General features: G+C 36.5%; 1 protein-coding gene across 1 annotated transcript in view; it reads right to left on the bottom strand.

The window, feature by feature from the left end:
• Positions 1–746: 746 nt before the first annotated feature.
• The window catches only part of RALGPS1 (Ral GEF with PH domain and SH3 binding motif 1), a 50,363-nt gene continuing 33,423 nt past the window's right edge, over positions 747–17,686 (bottom strand). Inside the window, exons 11-13 of the mRNA XM_077787938.1 lie at positions 9,963–10,100; positions 8,195–8,288; positions 747–1,130 (exon numbers count right to left, since the gene is read on the bottom strand). Coding sequence (XP_077644064.1) covers positions 1,037–1,130; positions 8,195–8,288; positions 9,963–10,100 — 326 coding nt within the window. The 3' untranslated portion in view covers positions 747–1,036. The remainder of the gene's footprint in view (positions 1,131–8,194; positions 8,289–9,962; positions 10,101–17,686) is intronic.

Genomic DNA, 17,686 nt, shown 5'->3' with positions numbered 1-17,686 from the left:
ACACCGTGATGGCTCCTGTGGGGAAGTCAACTTGCAAATGCATTTCTGTATGAAGAAAGTGTTCATTACAAACTACTTTTGAACTCATCTAATAAAAAAAATTCCTGTGAACTACTCCTTTATGCAGCAATTAATAATACTGAGCATTAAGCAGGGAAAGGAAAAGCACCTTCCTAAAGAAACTGAAGACCAGGTCAAATGTTTATCTGACTCTGTGAATAGCAATCACAATACAAGGACAAACAAGAGGTTCCCTATAAACAACTGGTCATTTGACAGCAGCCAACATGAAGAGCTGGGAGGCAGAGGAAAAACACATGGGATTTTTGTTCATTTTTTATTTAGCATCTTCCTTTTTCTTTCTCTCATTTACTTTGACTTTCATTGGTGAGAAAAAAAGACATTTTTAATGCCAATTAAAACTGCATGTCAGATGTGGTCGGGACTCCTTGGGGTTTTTACATTCACACATGGTTTTACATAATGAGCCAGAAAATTGGCCACTCAGGTTCAAGAGATTAAAACGTAACAGCTTTTGAGATAATGGCTCTTATAGCAGGAAGTATATTTCACATAGCCTGATGTTTGTTTAGCCTGGTCATAGCAATAAACAGCAGATTAATTTTTGTCAACTTATGGTGCTCTAGTTTTTCAGATGTTGCTAGAAGCTGTTGTTGCTACAAATCTTTTGTCCTCCTGCTGTTGACAATGAAATTGTTTCAAATATATGTGATCACACAGAAACCTGAAGGAAGAATTTCCTGTGTTATTCACTGCATTGGTTTTTTTTTTGTACTGCAAGAGGGATCTTTTTTCTTCACTTATAAAATAATGATGAAAACACAAGCATTTGTAAAAAAAATCACACAATCTGACACCTGTTTCAACACTAGCAAACACTCTGTGACATCCCTTGAATTGGGACTGCTTTTATATAAGTCAGCAATCTTTCTTGTTGACTCATGTTACCAATGTACCTCCAGGTTTTCCCATATACTTCAGTAGAGGATTTCTGTAATTAAAATTATTTCCTTACTCAAATTTTCAAATTATGTTTTATACCTGCAAGATCTTCTTTGGAGGAAACCAGTCGAGGAGAGCTGTTACCTGGCTCAATTCTTAAAGATAATCTGGAAAAACAAGTTTTTAGAGAAATTAACAAAAAAAAAATTCTCAATAGAAGTTGAAAAAAATTGAAGAAGTAATTATTTTGGCAGTGCTAACTAGGAATTTTGCTTTCTTGGAAGTGTAGTTATTTATTCTGTGATGTAACAAAACAATTATTTTTTAAAATAAATCACTATCTGTCAGAACCAAGAAAGAAACTCTGAGGAAAGTCTATGAAAGCAGAAAGAGAAAACATTATTTAATCCTCCCTCTCAGTTCAAAAACGTAACTTCATCCAGCCTTTTACCTTGGGAAAAAAAAAAAAATAAAAAAAAAAAAAACCAACTCACAAAGTTAGTAATTTAGATACAAACCTAACATTTTATTCCATCTAAACATGAAAGCATATTTACTGTTACCATGTGCACACAGAAATAGCAATTGTGTTACTGTGACTTATAGAAAAGAAGCTCAATAGGACAAAGTGACCAACACTTAAAAGTAAAAGAAAGTAATTAGAAGAAAGTATTATATGCCATGCTGCCTCACTCCATGTGTTTTACTATGTGCTCACTCCTCTTGTGCTCTCAGCACTCCAACAAATCTCAATCTCTCAGTGCACATCACTTCTGCCATTTCTCAAGGCACTCTTAACTTGACATCCATGGGTCCTTTGCTCTGTACCAGTCTGACAAAAAGGTCTACATGAAGGACTACAATGTTAAGTAAATTTTAATGGAATAGGCATAAATCCAAATGAAACAACTGCTGTCATTGCACAGCAGTGAACACACACAAAAGCTGGAAAGTTTCTAGCTGCAGCACCCTGCTGTGCACCCCAAGGAAAGGCTTTCTGACTTCAGATAAAAACATGCACAGGGGTGGAGGGAGAAACCTATGACAGCATTTCAAAGGGAATATATTCTGACAATGAGATGTCATTCCTGAGCCACCTTCTCCTCTATTCCCCCTCTCCTCCAGAAGGCTGGAAAGAATCAAAAACATTCTTTATTTCCAAGAAGAGATACTGACAGTCAGTACAGTTTCAATCAGTCCTGGCTTGTTTGCCACCACCCAAATTCAATTTTGCAATTCCTCTGACACTCCATTTTCCATGGAACAGCACAAATTCCACGCTTGCACATACATGCCCAGTGTTTCCCAAACAAGACCCCTGAAGCCAGAATCTGTGGCCCCTGAGAGGCTTAATGTGATACTTTCAATAGATCAGTGCATACTTTGAAACCTGATGTCTTACCACCAACATGCATCATCCATATCCTCACACACCTAACGACATCCTTACAGCTGAATGTTCAATGTCAATCACCAGAATTACTTTAAATAAAAAAAACTACCTTGGTTCCAGCATGCCTAATAAACCACTCCTAAGGCATAAAGATGCTCTATTTTGTGTTTTCCCCATGTATCATTAGAATTTCATCTCGGAAGACACTATATTCATCCAATATCACAGTACTGTTAGAATTTATTTTTTTGTTTCAGGAATCCTTTTCAAAAAACAAATCTTTGCTTTACCATGGTAAGGAAGCCTAGTTTTGGTGCATGGTGTAAATGTTAACATATGAAATTTCAACATTCCAAAATTATATTGCATGAGTTCAGCTAAGAGACAGGTCAGGATAAATCCTAGATATCAGTTTCAGAGACTGCCCACAAGAAACTTAAAAACTGAGGAGTTAGTATTAATAATGGCTCAGTCTTGGGCACGGTCCTATTTAACATCATTGTTGATGATCTGGACAAGAAGATTGAGCGCATTCTCAGTAAGTTCATGGATGACAGTAAGTTGGGTGGGAGTGCTGATGTGCTGGAGGGTAGGAATGCTCTGCAGAAGGATCTGGACAGGCTGGATTGATGGGCTGAGATCAACGATGTGAGGTTCAACAAGATGAAGTGCTGGTTCCTGCAATTCAGTTACAACAACCCCATGCATTTCTACAGGATGGGAAAGAGTGGCTGCAGAGTGGTCCAGGAGAAAGGGACCTAGGGGCGCTGGTCAACAGCAGCTGAACGTGAGCTCATGTATGCCCACGTGGGCAAGAAGGCCAACGGCCTCCTGGACTGTATCAAAAGCACTGTGGTCAGCCGGACTAGGGAAGTGATTGTCCCTCTGTACTGGTGAGGCCAAAACTTGAATCCTGGATTCAGCCCTGGGAACCTTACTGCAGGAAAGACATTGAGGCACCGGAGTGTTCCAGAGAAGGGCAACAAAGCTGGGAAAGGACCTAAAGGATAAGGCATATGAGAAGCAGCTCAGGGAGCGGGTGGAGCTTAGCCTGGAGAAAAAGAGGCACAGAGCAGACCTTCTCTGCAATTCCCTGACTGGAGGGTATAGCCAGCTGTGGGATCAGCCTCTTCTCTCAGGGAACCAACAGGTCAAGATAGAATAGCCTCAAACTGTGCCAGGGGAGGTTCAGGTTGGACATCAGGAAGAATTTCTCCACAGAAAGGGTTATCAGACATTTGGAATGGGCTGACCAGGGAGGGAGTAAAATCATCATCCCTGGAACTGTTCAAGAAAAAACTGGATGTGCCACTCAGTTTACCTAGCCTAGTAAATAAGGTGGTGATTGGTCAAAGGTTGAACTCAATGATCTTGGAGGTCTCTTCCAACCTTAGTGATTCCATGCTTCTATGATTCTATTTTGTGTCCTGTGGAGAGGCAGTCAAGCCACAATTACAGCTACTGAACCATATGGCCACTGGATCACTATGAACCTCAGACTAACAATGAAGGTTTTCTTCCACCCCACCTTTCACCACAATTCTTGGTGGAAAAGATCCAGTGAATATAGCTGCCCGAGAGCTGATTGAAGACGAACTGCAAGCAAGGTTCACTGCTACAAGTACTAATTTAAGTACTAATACTTACTATAAGTACTAAGCACCTGTCATTTAATACCTGTTCCCATAGGACTGCAACTAACATGGTACAGCTAGGACTTCTATAGCACCAGCACTGCTAGGAGTCAGTATAGCCTTTCAATTGCAGATCAATTTCTCTTGAATGTTTTCCCATAGCATCTTGCCTATCTGAACCTAAATGTGAACTGTTTTTCTGTTTTTCTATATTGCCCTATATGCTCTGAAGAACTAATTTATAGGCATAGGTAGAAGCCTGATTGTCCTGTCCAGATAGATAATACTGTAAAACAAATAAAAGTCTTCAAACTGGTTTCACTCAAAAAACAGCCATGAGAATACAAGGCCTGACCTAATGACACCAAAAGGTCAGCAAAAAAATTTACAGGGATGGCTGCAAGGTATTTCTGGTTAGAAGTGGATGTGGCATTGTGCCACAATGCTACATGCTGCTAAAACTGAGCAGCTTCTGCAGAAAACAGTGTATGGGCTGACCAAGAAACATCTGTTATTTTTAGGACATGACATCATTGTCAGGGGTTTTCTGGAGCATTCCTACTTGCTGACAAGCACAAACCTAAAGGAAGCAATTGGACTAGCACAAAAAAAATTGAGAAAAGTTTTGTTTATATAAAGCGGCTGCCATATTTTCCTTTCCAGTGTAATTGAGGTTCCCATTTGGCAAAACGTGTGTTGGGATTCTGCCAATACATTTTAGGACAACGATCTAAGCGTCTCTCCCTGACAGCCTGGTACTGAGATAGTTCTGTTCTTCATGCCAAAGGTGACACATACCTCTCTGCAGAGAGCACTAATGCTGTCCCTGGCTCAAAAAGAGCAGTCACTGCAAAGAAAAAGACAGAAGAGATTCTTACCCACTCTAAAAACTTAGAACTCTCGGCATTTTTAAAGCTTACAGTTTCTTCTGGCATGGGACCAACCAGAAAATGCTATGAAACTAAAGGGAAACTGAGAGGAAAACGTGAGATCAAATACTCAAAACAAAACCCAAAAACTTCTTACCAAGTGTAAAAATGAAAGAGGAATGAGAGTCTTCTTTAAGGGTAGATGTGATGAGTCTCGATGAATTAATTAAATTAATTTTTTTTTAATTAAAGTTTTATTCTGATGAAACAAACATGGTAGAAAAAGATCGAAGTTTTCCAATGTATATAAACTGTAGAAACTTTCCTGTGGTAAGAATCAAATCTTCCCCGCTTTTTAATACATTTGTGAGTTTAGTCCAGTTTTTCCTTGCCACAGTGAAGCCTGGAAAGTAAACCACTAAAACTTGATTGAATTAATCTCATAAATAACTAAATTAAAAAAAAATAATTAAATTATCTTTAAGATATATCAAATACCTTCAAGCATTATTAGGAAGGCTGCTACTAAAGCTACATTAATATTCAAATTTAAAATGGAATTATTTCAAGTTTTTACAAATATTATATGTTTATGGAAAATACTTGTTTAATTCATTTTTTCTGAAATAGTTCATAGTACAGTTCATGAAAAGTTCATAGTACAGTTCATGAAAGCTATTGTATACATGGTGTTAACACTGTTGCATCATCAGGAAACTCCATCTAAAAGTCAAATTGAACAATATGAACAGTTTCTTTAATCCAATCCAGGGGATGTAAAGCCTCTACTAACTATGACTACTTAGTTTAAGTTTTCTCTGTCTTCATAACCTTAATGAAGCACAGAAGTGTGTGCAAAATTAGTAAATAAAAGACCATTTGTTAAATTTTAACACTGAGATTTAAATCTCAGACTACCCTTAACAGAAGTCCTGGACCATTTGACCTTTTCAAAGGCTGAGACCAAAATGAGCAAAATAACTGCTCATGGTCAATGTGCATCTCTTGCACAATGTGCCTGCGAGTGAAACATATCCAATGTCACAAGACTGAATAAAGGAAGAATTTACACATTCTACCATAGTACTCTGGCAGGAATTCTAATTCCATGGAGCAGATAAGTTTTGCTATGAAAACACTAAACACTTTTTTTTCCCCAAATTATTTTCCTAGAGAAACATCACTATTCTTAGTATCTGTGATCAACCAGACACAAAAGCACAAACATCTCAAATCATCACCAAGCATAAGCTTTTAAGTGAATGACCCAGTGCTCTTTCAGCTTCTTTTGCAGAAGTTTAGCCTAAGCAAGAGGACAAATTTTAGATATTTTATCTCTATTTGTAGTATGCCCTGATAATACTTTGAGAAGTTCCAAAAGAACACCTTATCTGAATGCTTTTACTTTTAGAACTGTTCTCTCAGGGAAAGCAAAGTTCCACACGAATTCATCCCAAGAATTCCTGTCAACAGATCTGGTCAAGGTATAGTCCTGCATCATGCGCTGCGGCTGGAGCCAGAGCTCAGAGGAACAGCTGGAGTTACCACCAACTCCATATATTCAAAATTGAAAAGGCAAATTTGTCTGACTCATGTTATGCTAAAGCATGGGTTTTTGTCTCTGTTATGATGACACCTTTTTTTCCCATCTCAGTAGGAGGTTGCGTCTGTATGCCAGCAGTGTCAGCAGTAATTGCAGCAAGATGTAAATAGTTGGTGCAGGTCACTCTTCACATTCATGTGTACATGACTCCACACTGGTAATGCAGAGTCTTCTGATTACTGAATACGCTCTTTTCTTTTCACAAACACTAACTGGTAGCCTTCACTTAATTAACTGATCAGGTTTCAACTTAAAATTATTTAATTATTTGTCTCACTAGTCCAAATAAGAAGAGGTTCCAGAATTCCATTACTCTGATATTTACAAACCACATTTCAACATTTAGCTTATCTATGTGTTTTATCCTTGTGATATCATTGTGATATCCTCGTTTTATCCTTGTGATATCATTACAATTTCATTTAAATTTCTACCCTCCCCATTTTATTCCAGCTGTGTTTATACACAGTGATTCACTTACCTAAACTTTTCCTTTCTCAGGTAAAAGCCCAACCTAGTTCATTACATCTGGGGTTACAAGATAGATTTTATTCATCTGATTGCACCATCATTTATTTAAACTCTCAAGCATGCAAGCATGGATGGCCAGAGCAGCATATAATGTTCCATGTAAGCTCTCACCAAGTCCTTCTGAAGCAGTATAAACAACTCTATTTTTTCACAGAAACACTATATTTGATAGGCAGTAGGGATGAATTAGTCCTTTCACGGCTGTATCTCACTTGTGACAGCTATCTACTGATCAACACCATAAACTAATGTTAGAATAATTATATAACATTCTGGGGTTTGTGGCACTATCATTTTAGTCATCAGATTCTTTTTTTGTGATATTCTATTTCAAGAAACCCTTACATCACTGTTTTATTAGCATACGGTCTAAGTACACATAAATTCTGAAACAAAATTCTTAACTGAAGTGTTTAACAAAACTGGTAACAAGAAAGGTTTTAAGGAAGTTCATTACCAACTCTGCTCTCTAAAACATGCTAAAATATTTTGTACTATTTATACTGTTTTATGCTTCATTGTATGACTGAACATATGTTTGCTTTGAATACTTCAAATTCTGCTCACCTAAATAGTTACTCTATTTGTTAATAGTTAATTGTATAGCATTCCATCTAGCTTGGTTGCACTATTTAAAACCTTGGTTCTTTAGCCTATGACTTAATTTGCTAGTTCTCTCAGAATTACTGGCGAGGGAGTATCACTTCTTTTAACTAGAGCACATTCACATAGTGACCAATGTGGTCTCTGGTGTCTGCGTCAAACTTCTCTGTGGCTTAGCTCTTCTCCAGGTCTTCTGTAAGCATTGTTTTAACATGCTTAAACCCTCAAAACTTAAACCCCTAAATTGTAAATACTAACTTATTAAAATAATAACTTGAAATTGGTAGATGTTCTTAATGTATTATTCATAATACTACATGACTTTAGTGTTACTGAACAAAATTCCCAGAACACAATCATCATGTAATATAATAAAGACTCGATTTTCACCCACTCTAAACTGTTACTTTTCACTAGTATATTTCACTTTGTAAATTTGCTTATAGTCATAAAGAAAGACAGTCATTCTGAATTTTACTTAGCAGAAACACCCTAAAACCAAGGGCCAAGGGCTTTTTGCTCAGCTCTTAATAAAACTAATGACTAAGTAATCTTTCTGTTACATTTCCCAATGCCTGAAGAAAAGAACAGAACGTACTTGTAATTGTCATCTTCTACAAACTTCTGAAGTTCTTCAATGTAACGGACAGACTTCAAATACTTTTGCACATGGGGAAGTGTTGTGAGATGATCTGTGGAGTGTTCAAACAAACAAACAAAAACCATTAACATTTATGTCATCCAAAATTATAATTTTTTCAGGTGTTTTTTTCCTGGTTCTTAGGATACCTTCATAGAAACAGAATTTGAACCTCCAAAAAAATAAATTGGGCAGAACTACTACTTTGACTCTAAAAAATTGTTGACTTGACTGAGCAAAAGTGATGCTTTCAGTTTTTAAAGAAAATACAGATGCATTTCATCAACATGAAAGCTGGTGGATTTTATTGGATGCTATCTCACTGGTGGAAAAATATTATCTGCTGCAAAATTGCTTGAATTTTTGTTCATTGTTCTGGGGAAAATTGAAGGCAGTATCTATAGGTATTAGTGGTTCTCATCTGCCCACGAACTGAGGAGACTTAAAAGTTATTAAATAAGTAATTAATAATTACAATGCTGAATATCAAGAATGAAAGACAGTAAGTTCAGAATGACAGAAAAACCTCTTGACACATGGTTCATGGATAGGAACATACCTTGTAGCACCTAACTTAAGTTTTGCTCTCTTGTAAAGGTAACTCTTTTAAAAGCATCTGTTATCCCAGAATATTTTTCAAGGCTGTATTTTAATTTTCATCGTAATTTTAACAAAGGACTCAAAATTAATACATAGCACTGCAGCAAGCTACCAAAACTGTAAAAAGGAAAGGGGTCAATGAAATAAGGAAGTTTCTTTATCATCCAAAGCATTCAGAGACAATATGAAACCCACAATAAGAAAATGACACCTGAATAATCTAGCTGTTCAGAATCATACATTATTATCCCTAGTTCCTACCTTTAAATATTTTGAAATACTGAAGTTAACAAAAAAGGGCTGGGTACTTAAGCATACACAGCTAACATCTGACCTTGTTTTTTCACAATCTAACAATCCTTTTTCTTTAAGTTATCCAAAACGGCAGCTTTTAAATTTTCTCAATTTAATTGTTTAGCTGCACTCAAGGCTTTTCAGCTTGTTACATGCTTAAGCAATGAAAAGTCATGCTAAGTCACCAAGAGTACACTGAGTATTCACTAAGATACCAAAACCAGCACATTTCTTGATATGCAGCTTCACTAGCAGGCTAGAACTGCAGAAATTTTTAGAGTAAAATTCTGTTAACAAAAAGAAACAATTCTGCGTTTACTTGACTTCATCCAGGAGCAACATAAGTGCAAAAACTTTGCACATTGAACAACTGTAGTGGTAGACTGAAATATTTGTATTTCATTTTGTAAATATATCACCAGGATGCTAACAACAAATGATAACCAAATGAACACATACCACACTCTAGATATTGTATCTGCTACAAAGTAAAGGGAAGATATTAAGATAATTCTTACTGATTGCCCCTGGTGGAAACAGTATATAAGCCAAATGCAACAGCTGCACTTGAAAGTATATCATTTGTACCCCACATCTAACAGTAAACTCTACACAACCTCTGTTATAGCTCTTACAATTCAGAATACATGCTTATGTGCCCAATTTACTGGTAAGACTGAAGCTACGCAGAAGTGGAAGCTACATCACTTACTAGTGTTCAACTCTACCATCATTAGCCTCTTGTGTTCCCTCAGGGCCAAAATCTGCTTCCACAATTTCGCACAAAAGAAATTTCAGTTAAGGCTTGATAGGCATAACAAAATTTACCAACCATAGTTGCAGGATACTTGCAGATCAGCTATTATTCGGAGAATATTGTTCATTTGATTGGATCTTTGTTCATTCTCCATTATGCTGTCTGAAGCGGGATATGCAGAATCTATGTAGATTAAATCCAAGAGATAAATTCCTGAAACAAACAAATCAATCAACCAATTGATCTAGTGTTTCAAACAGAAACAGTTGCATAATTTTTAATGAATATATCAGCCAGAAGCTGTTTATCCCCACTGTGCTCTGGGCCCATTAAACAAAGGAGAGCTTGGGATTTGCATTTTGAAAATTTCCATAATTACTGCTTGAGTTCTATGACACCCCTTAAAAAGACAGAAAAGCTTTTTTGCACTTAGGCTACTGCCTACTATGAGCAATTTTCAGGACCATAAAAAGGACACTAAAAAAACAGTGAGAGCTGCCCCAGCCAGTGGTGCTGACAGTGTGGGGACACAAAACTGCTGGCTCCCATGACCAGAGACCACTGCAATACTTCCTTTGTCTGCCTCCAGTGTGCAAGATCTCCATTAACTTTTCTGCCCTGAGACTTAGGAATACTTCATGGAAATCCATCGCAAGACTTTTTCTCACTCAAGCTGAGCTCACCATATACCTGTTTCTTCAGATCTCTACTATCTTGACCAGTACACTGCTCATTGGATCAAACTGTGTTAGGTCCAGCATTGGTCAGGTTGCAATACCTAATTTCTTTAGGTTTTTACCTTATTTATTCATGCATTCTGAAGAAGCCTTACACTGCTTAGGGAGGAATGAATGAAGAAATCATATGACCTGTTATTGAAAACTGAAGAGACAGACAAAGAGGCGACAACAAGCTAATACAAATTCAGTTTGTTATGAACTGTTTAATGCTTTGCCTGGAAACCATAAGGCCATAACTGTCTCTCAAGTCCCCAGCAATCTGTGAATTTGGACTATGAAAAAACCATATATGCCCATTAGACCCACTGACATGATAAACAGGAGAGTGCTCCAGAGACCAAATGTAATTTCATAATCCCACCAAAACTGAAAGGGATGTTTAGACCATGTAAATGAGTGGAATAGAGCTGGATTAACCACTGAACAACATACAAATCATGGGAATTTCCAGTCATGCTGGAGTTAAAACAAAGAAAAAAAGATGCTAAGCAAACAGGTCAAGTTTTATAGTCTAGTTTAAATTTTTGCAATGACACAGATCAGTCATTCAAAAATTTTCATCGCATATTAAAAATCCTCTCTTCAAGAAATACATCTCATATATATATATATATATGAGATATATATATATAATTTTTAATATATAGTAATATTGATATAATTTTTATATATCTCATAAATATCAGTACCGTTTTTAAACCAGAGGTTCATGTAACTCAGACTACCTTAACAGTTTTATCTTAACAGTAACCTGCAGTATTTAATGCCTTCTCCCAAAAAGTATCTTCTAAAAACCATTCTCTACTTATCTTCATTTCTCTATCTACATATTTCTACCTCTAGAAAGACAAAATGATGTATCATCAAAAGTTATGAGTGTTTTGAATGATTGTTCTATTTGCTCTCTTTTCTTAAAACAAAACAAAATAAAAAACCCTCTGTTTTTGTAATTTATATTAGTAGTTGGCAGTTCTGGACCTACTGATTAAGCATGCCGATGTGATTCTACTTCTCTCAGCTACTGTAATTTCCCAGGCCAAAGGATGAGTTTAAAGGAAGAGGGAGTAATTGGGGTTTGCTTTCCTAGATTATCAAAATACATACAAAAGCAGAGAGGTAAAAAGAAAAAAAAGTATGACTTTATGTGATTAAAAGAATTTTCTAAAAGTTTGTCAAGGGTAGCAATACCTGCTCTTTGTCCTTTTTCACTCTTGTGAGGATAAGCTATTAATCATACCAGTTTATTATATCTCATACTAAGTTTCACATAGCATAATAAAGAAATATAAACAGCACTTTTGTTCTGCTTTGTTTCCTGTTTTTTCAGTCTTACTTAGCTTTTAAGAGGGTGAAAAACAAACCAAATTATTATTTTCACCTTTTCTGAACTTTATCTGAACAAGGGTTTCAACCACACTGGGAAAATGTTTCGGCCATCATCCCACACACTCAAGAGATCCTAACACCTACACAAGGCCAGCACAGACCACGCACCTTACACCTCAGAATGAGGGAAGAACTCCAATTTCCCTAATATTAGAGTGGCTTTGTAGCAGTTTAGTGTTGAGCAAATCCTGAGTCCCCAAGTTTTTGCAATGGCCTAGAGATCCTACCTAGACTGAGCAGCACTTCACTGTGCCCTCTTGTCAAGTGGCACATCAAAACCTAGTTAGAGTTATGACTATAAAATATCCTTTGCTCATAGCCTCTGCACTGCAACATGCATTATGGCAGTCTGGGTCAAGGCCACTTTCCAGCTATTTTGAGCAAATCTGCAGCTTTTCTCATTGACACTAAAGGTATAAACACACTTCCACTCTGCAGCAGTGGTTGTAAACATTTTTTCAGGACAAATAATTTATTTTCCAGGACAACATACAGATGAGGACCAACAAGGTATACACGCACCAAAAAAGATGAAAGGTGCTAGCCTTGGCTCTGAAAATTCCAAATAAAATTGTAAGAAAATAGGCTTTTGGTAGGTAGTGGGGTGCAGGAAGAAAAAACCCAAACTGACAGATGTCAAAAAAATTAAACTTAATGTAGTTATAAAAGAACACATTTTTTGTAATTACACACCAAGCTACCCATTTCCCATATTGTTCCTATCCCTCTCTTCCCTTAAAGAAGGATAATTAGGTTTTATGATTTTTTTTTTTTTTATCTTGGCAGTGATATTTCAAACTCTTCTATATATATGATGTGATATAGTAGGTATAGATAAGAATCAGTTCATTTTGCATAGAGGAATGACAAAATTATTCCCTTCAGCAAAAAACTTCAAGACTCGTTTCTTAAAGGAAAGCCTCAGGGATGCCCCATGCCAAAGCAAACACACAGCACTAGCTTTTCAAACTTTGGCTCACATTTGTGCTACTGTGCACTGAAAAAAGCTAGGATGTGAGGCCACCGGGATATTTTCCAGAGGGTGAGCTCATGGGCAGCTTCTTCCACAGGCAAGTATCATTTTCCAGTGAAATTCACTTTTCTCCATTGTCACCAGAACTAATTTTGCAGCTGTTGGATATTGTATGCAGACAACAGTGTTCATTAGTTTATGGTCCCATGGAAGTAACAACACATGCTAAGGAAAAATACGGCCAAATAATCCAGGACTACATTTATTAATGAAAATCACTCTGTGTAAAGGGGACAAATTATTTTTAAGTTACTAAAAGAAAACCAAACCTGTAGTACCAAGCTTTTAAACATCTACTGGAGAGTTCAAACAAAGAAGGAACATTAGTAACAGTTTAAAGACAAGAAAACATTAATACAGAAAAAAAGTGACCTTCAAATGTAGCAGTCAATGCCACCCGGATAGCACATTTTCAGTCCTCCATCCACCAATTTCCAAGGCTAAATTTTACTGAAAAATATATTTGTGGAGAACTGCAGTGTTCAGCAGGATGCAAACCTAAGTCTGTATTCTTGTGTCTTGATTTACAGTTAAGCTTCTCCTATTATTTTCTTTATTCAATACTCAAGGCTTCTGAGAAAGTAGCACTGAGGCAGATAATAAATAAGCATACTTTGTAGTTGATGGGTAACATTGAAGTCTTAAGAAAAATACTCCCAAGCCTTTGAAAAATCAGTGGTTATTCAGCTTCACTCAGTTCTGAAGAACCTGAACTGGAGCATGTAAGCTTTAAAATCCTCATGAACAACTGTGGTGTGCAATTTGCTCCTCATTAAGAAAGACTGACATAACACGCTATGAAAGACAAAACACTTTCAGTTGAGTAAATCACATGTACAAATTTATACTAATGAGAAAAGCTGGGCAGGTATTAAACAGCAGTAATAGAAACAAAGAGAGCCTGAGTTCAAGTTTTCTGTTCTGCCACAAATTTCTTTTACCTGAGCAGCACCATTTATTCTTAACAATTCAGAATTTGGGAGGTTTATAACCACTTGCAGGCACAATGTGCAAACCAAAACTTACAACACCTAGAATTGTTTCACAAATACACACTGTTGCAAAACTGATAATAAAAAAAACTGTGCAGATAAAGACTGAAAACTTGCATTATTATCAACTGTGTCTTTTTTACTTTTTACTTTTTTAAACTTTTTTTATAATGACTATAAAACGATAGTGAAAAATAGTAGGGCTAACAAAACAAAAATTATGTGGTTAAATCACACCGCTACTGCATACTTGATATATACTTTCATGCATAGTGGTATGTTAAGGGTCTGTGCAATTCTGCAAATGCAAGTAAGCTAGGAAATAGCTGATGTATGATATTTTTGTCAATCAGACATTCCCTACTTTGCAACAAAAAATAATTAGCTGATATAGAAGTATTTCACACAAGCCTGAGGACTTCAATTTATTATTCTTAGGTAACATTTTGATCAAGTACTGTAATAAACTATCACAGTTATTTGATAAATTGTACTATTACTGTGAAAATCACAAACATGCTGTAAAAGAAGGTAAAAAAAAGTTAGATGTTCTAATGAAGAATTCAGTTCCCTACTTACAATCATGTACACTTCTAAAGATATTCACAGCCTCTGAATGCACATATGCTGCTGTGTAACACAGATGTCTGAGCATAGAGCATTCCTTCAGTACAGGAAGCAGAGTCTCCAAGACATGCAGTAAGTGGCACACATAACAGAACAGAATCTTTGGAAAGTAATTCTTTTCCATTTTTGCTCCTCACTAATTGAATAATGACACTGGTTTGATAGGAGGGCCAGAAGAGACAAGGATATATTTCCAATTTGTAGTCAACTATATTTATGAAAGCATTTTCCTACATACAGTAGTGTGGTTGTATCATACTAAACAAAGCAGAGGACAGAGGGACAGTAACTTATCAATTAACTATGTGGTAGAAAGTCCAAACTACTACAGTCAGCAGTTTGTAAAACCAAAGACACCATTGTTAGGAGATTAGATCATAGGCAAAAAAAGCCAACTATTTTGTGGTATTGCTGGTTTCAAGAAGACTGGATATTTTCCAAGGATTAAGGGCTGGAAAAATTTTCTACAAAACCAAATGTATATACTGGTTAACCTTGGTAGAATTCGGAATACTCTAAAAAATCTGAAGACAAACCTTTGCTAAGGCAACACCATGTGATTTGTAACATACAGAAATGTATTAATCATAAAATGTCTCAAGAGAGACTTTACACATTTACTACATGGCCCCATGGATGGCCATCAAAGTGATTACAAGATTGGAAAGCTTGCCATAGGCAAAAAGGCTAAAGGAATTTGGTTTTGTTCAGCTTAGAGAAGTGAAGGGGCAGGAAGGGAACCTAATTGCTCTTCCAGTACACACAGAGCAGTCACAGGGAAGATGGGAATACTCTATCCAGAGTGATAGCAACAGGTCAAGAAAAGATGGGGTAGCATTCTATCTGCATATGAGCAAATTTCTTCTCTGCAGATACACTTAAATATTGAAGTAGGCTTCCCAGAAGGGGATGGCAATTTTCCTTGCTGGAAATACTCAAGATATGGCTTGACTGGACATTGGGTAACCTAATTTATGGCCCTGCTTTCCCCAGAAGATAGACCAACTATTCTCCAGGGGTCTCTTCAAGCCACAACTCTACCGTTCTATGACAAGTTTGAAAAATGTGCTAGCCTATACCTGCATATCTATTATTGAAGGGGAGTTTGAAGTACAGCAGTTATATGGATTAATTTGCTGCAGCAGAAAGACTCTGTATGTACAAGCAGATAATGGACCCTGATTTTTAACCATGAATAAAACGAGTACTTCAAGCAATCTCTTTTATCATGTGCTATAAGCAAAATTTACCTAATAAAAATGTAGAGCTATAGAAGGCACCTCATTTTGGTTCATTCTGCCTCAGCAACATCAACTAACAAAATTAAAATTTGATGTTGATCCCATGTTCTTTCCTGAGTAATCTCACTCTATTCAACCCCAGGAATTAATCATCCCACATTTGTCACCACAGCAATGAAGTCTCATATTGAAAAACATATCAATAAGTGCAGTAAAACCCAAGGAACTTTCAAACTATGATACCAGTTTGTGAAAGAAAATGTTACCAAGAACTCAACTGGAATTACATTCAAGAAGCTGTACCACGAATCATCTCTGACTGGTGCAAATCATTTTGTTATCCACTGAAAAGGCTAAAAATTTCTGAAGCTGTCTGGAGTTTTCTACCAAAGCTTTCCCTCTAAACAAACCAGATTTTCTCCAGCATTCTGTCAATTTTTTTTTCATTTTCCTCCAAAACCCAGCTATTTCCTAGTACTTTTCCCATGAATCAGGAAAAATATATTACAGAAGATTAAATGCTTTAAGAGTGATGCATTTTAACATTATTAAACATATGCTATCCAATGTCAGAAAGCAGAAAATGCTTTGAAAAAGACTATAGGAAAAAGGCAAAGGTACAATAGCTGTTTTCAAGATGTTGCTTCCTGTCAGCAGCAAGTGGTGGTTAGGGACTTCCTGAGACACATCTTACATAAACACTTTTGGGTTTAAGTCTGGGTGGTAATTTTTCTTTACATTGTTTTTTCTCTGTATCCATCCTTTTTTTTTTTTTCTTTTTCCTCCTATTCCTGAAAAACCACTTTTCCTTTTTTAACTTTTGGGTTTGAAAGATCTTGTGGCAAATTAATCTGGCAATTCAACTGCACTCTTTCTGGAAAAACAATCTGTTTGATTTCTCAAAGTTTACCTTTTTAAGATTGGCGCCTCCTTATCTCTTTAAGCTTACCTTGAATTTCTGATCACTGACTCGAAGTTAATTTCTATGACCAGATGTTTTATAGTATTTTCACTCGTTCTCAAAGCCAAGTCTTTCAAGCCACTCCTTGCCAACTGCATTACCCTGCTGAAGAGAACTGTCACACTCCATAGTCAGAAATAACTGGATGTTAGTACCTTTCTGCTAGAAGGATTTATTCTCTAACTATAGACTTTAATACAAGCTGATGACCAAGATTGTCAGGATGAATGACAAATCAACTATTAAATCTTTTTCAAATCACATCATTCAGCCTAAAGCCTCTAAAAAAACCAGTGAACTGCACTTCACAGCATTACAAATACAAAGAAAAGGTATGCCCACTTGGTCCAAGCAGAATGCCCACACAAAGGCAAGTCCCATTTTTTTCTCTTCAGTCTTTCCCAAGGAGAAAACACCTAATGTTATCCTAACAATTCAGTTATGCTACAAACCCCTGGCACATTCAAATAAAAGTCCCTGTCGTCTGTCAAGTCAGCACAACTTCTCTTTTTCCCCGTAGACAAAACTGCAACAGGTTGAAGAAATAAGCTTTGTCATATGCTATTTGGAACAACGTATACACAAAAGCTTACTTAGGTTACTTAGACAGCTTTTTAGAGACCAAAAAGCACTCAGTACTTAATCAAAAGGCTGATCTGTGTAAAAATTTGTGTCTTGTTCAGCAAAGAGGACAGTCAAAGAAACAGAGTTAGGCTAATTTTGATTTTTCAAATATTTTATTTGTAACAAAATTACCTGCAAGAGAATGCATCACAAGAGAAGTCTCTAGGCTCCTTCACCAAGTAAAAATTTTAGGAA

This window comes from Lonchura striata, chromosome 22 (genome assembly GCF_046129695.1).
Source record: "Lonchura striata isolate bLonStr1 chromosome 22, bLonStr1.mat, whole genome shotgun sequence".
NCBI lineage: Eukaryota > Metazoa > Chordata > Aves > Passeriformes > Estrildidae > Lonchura > Lonchura striata.
This window is presented reverse-complemented; position numbering and strand designations above follow the sequence as displayed.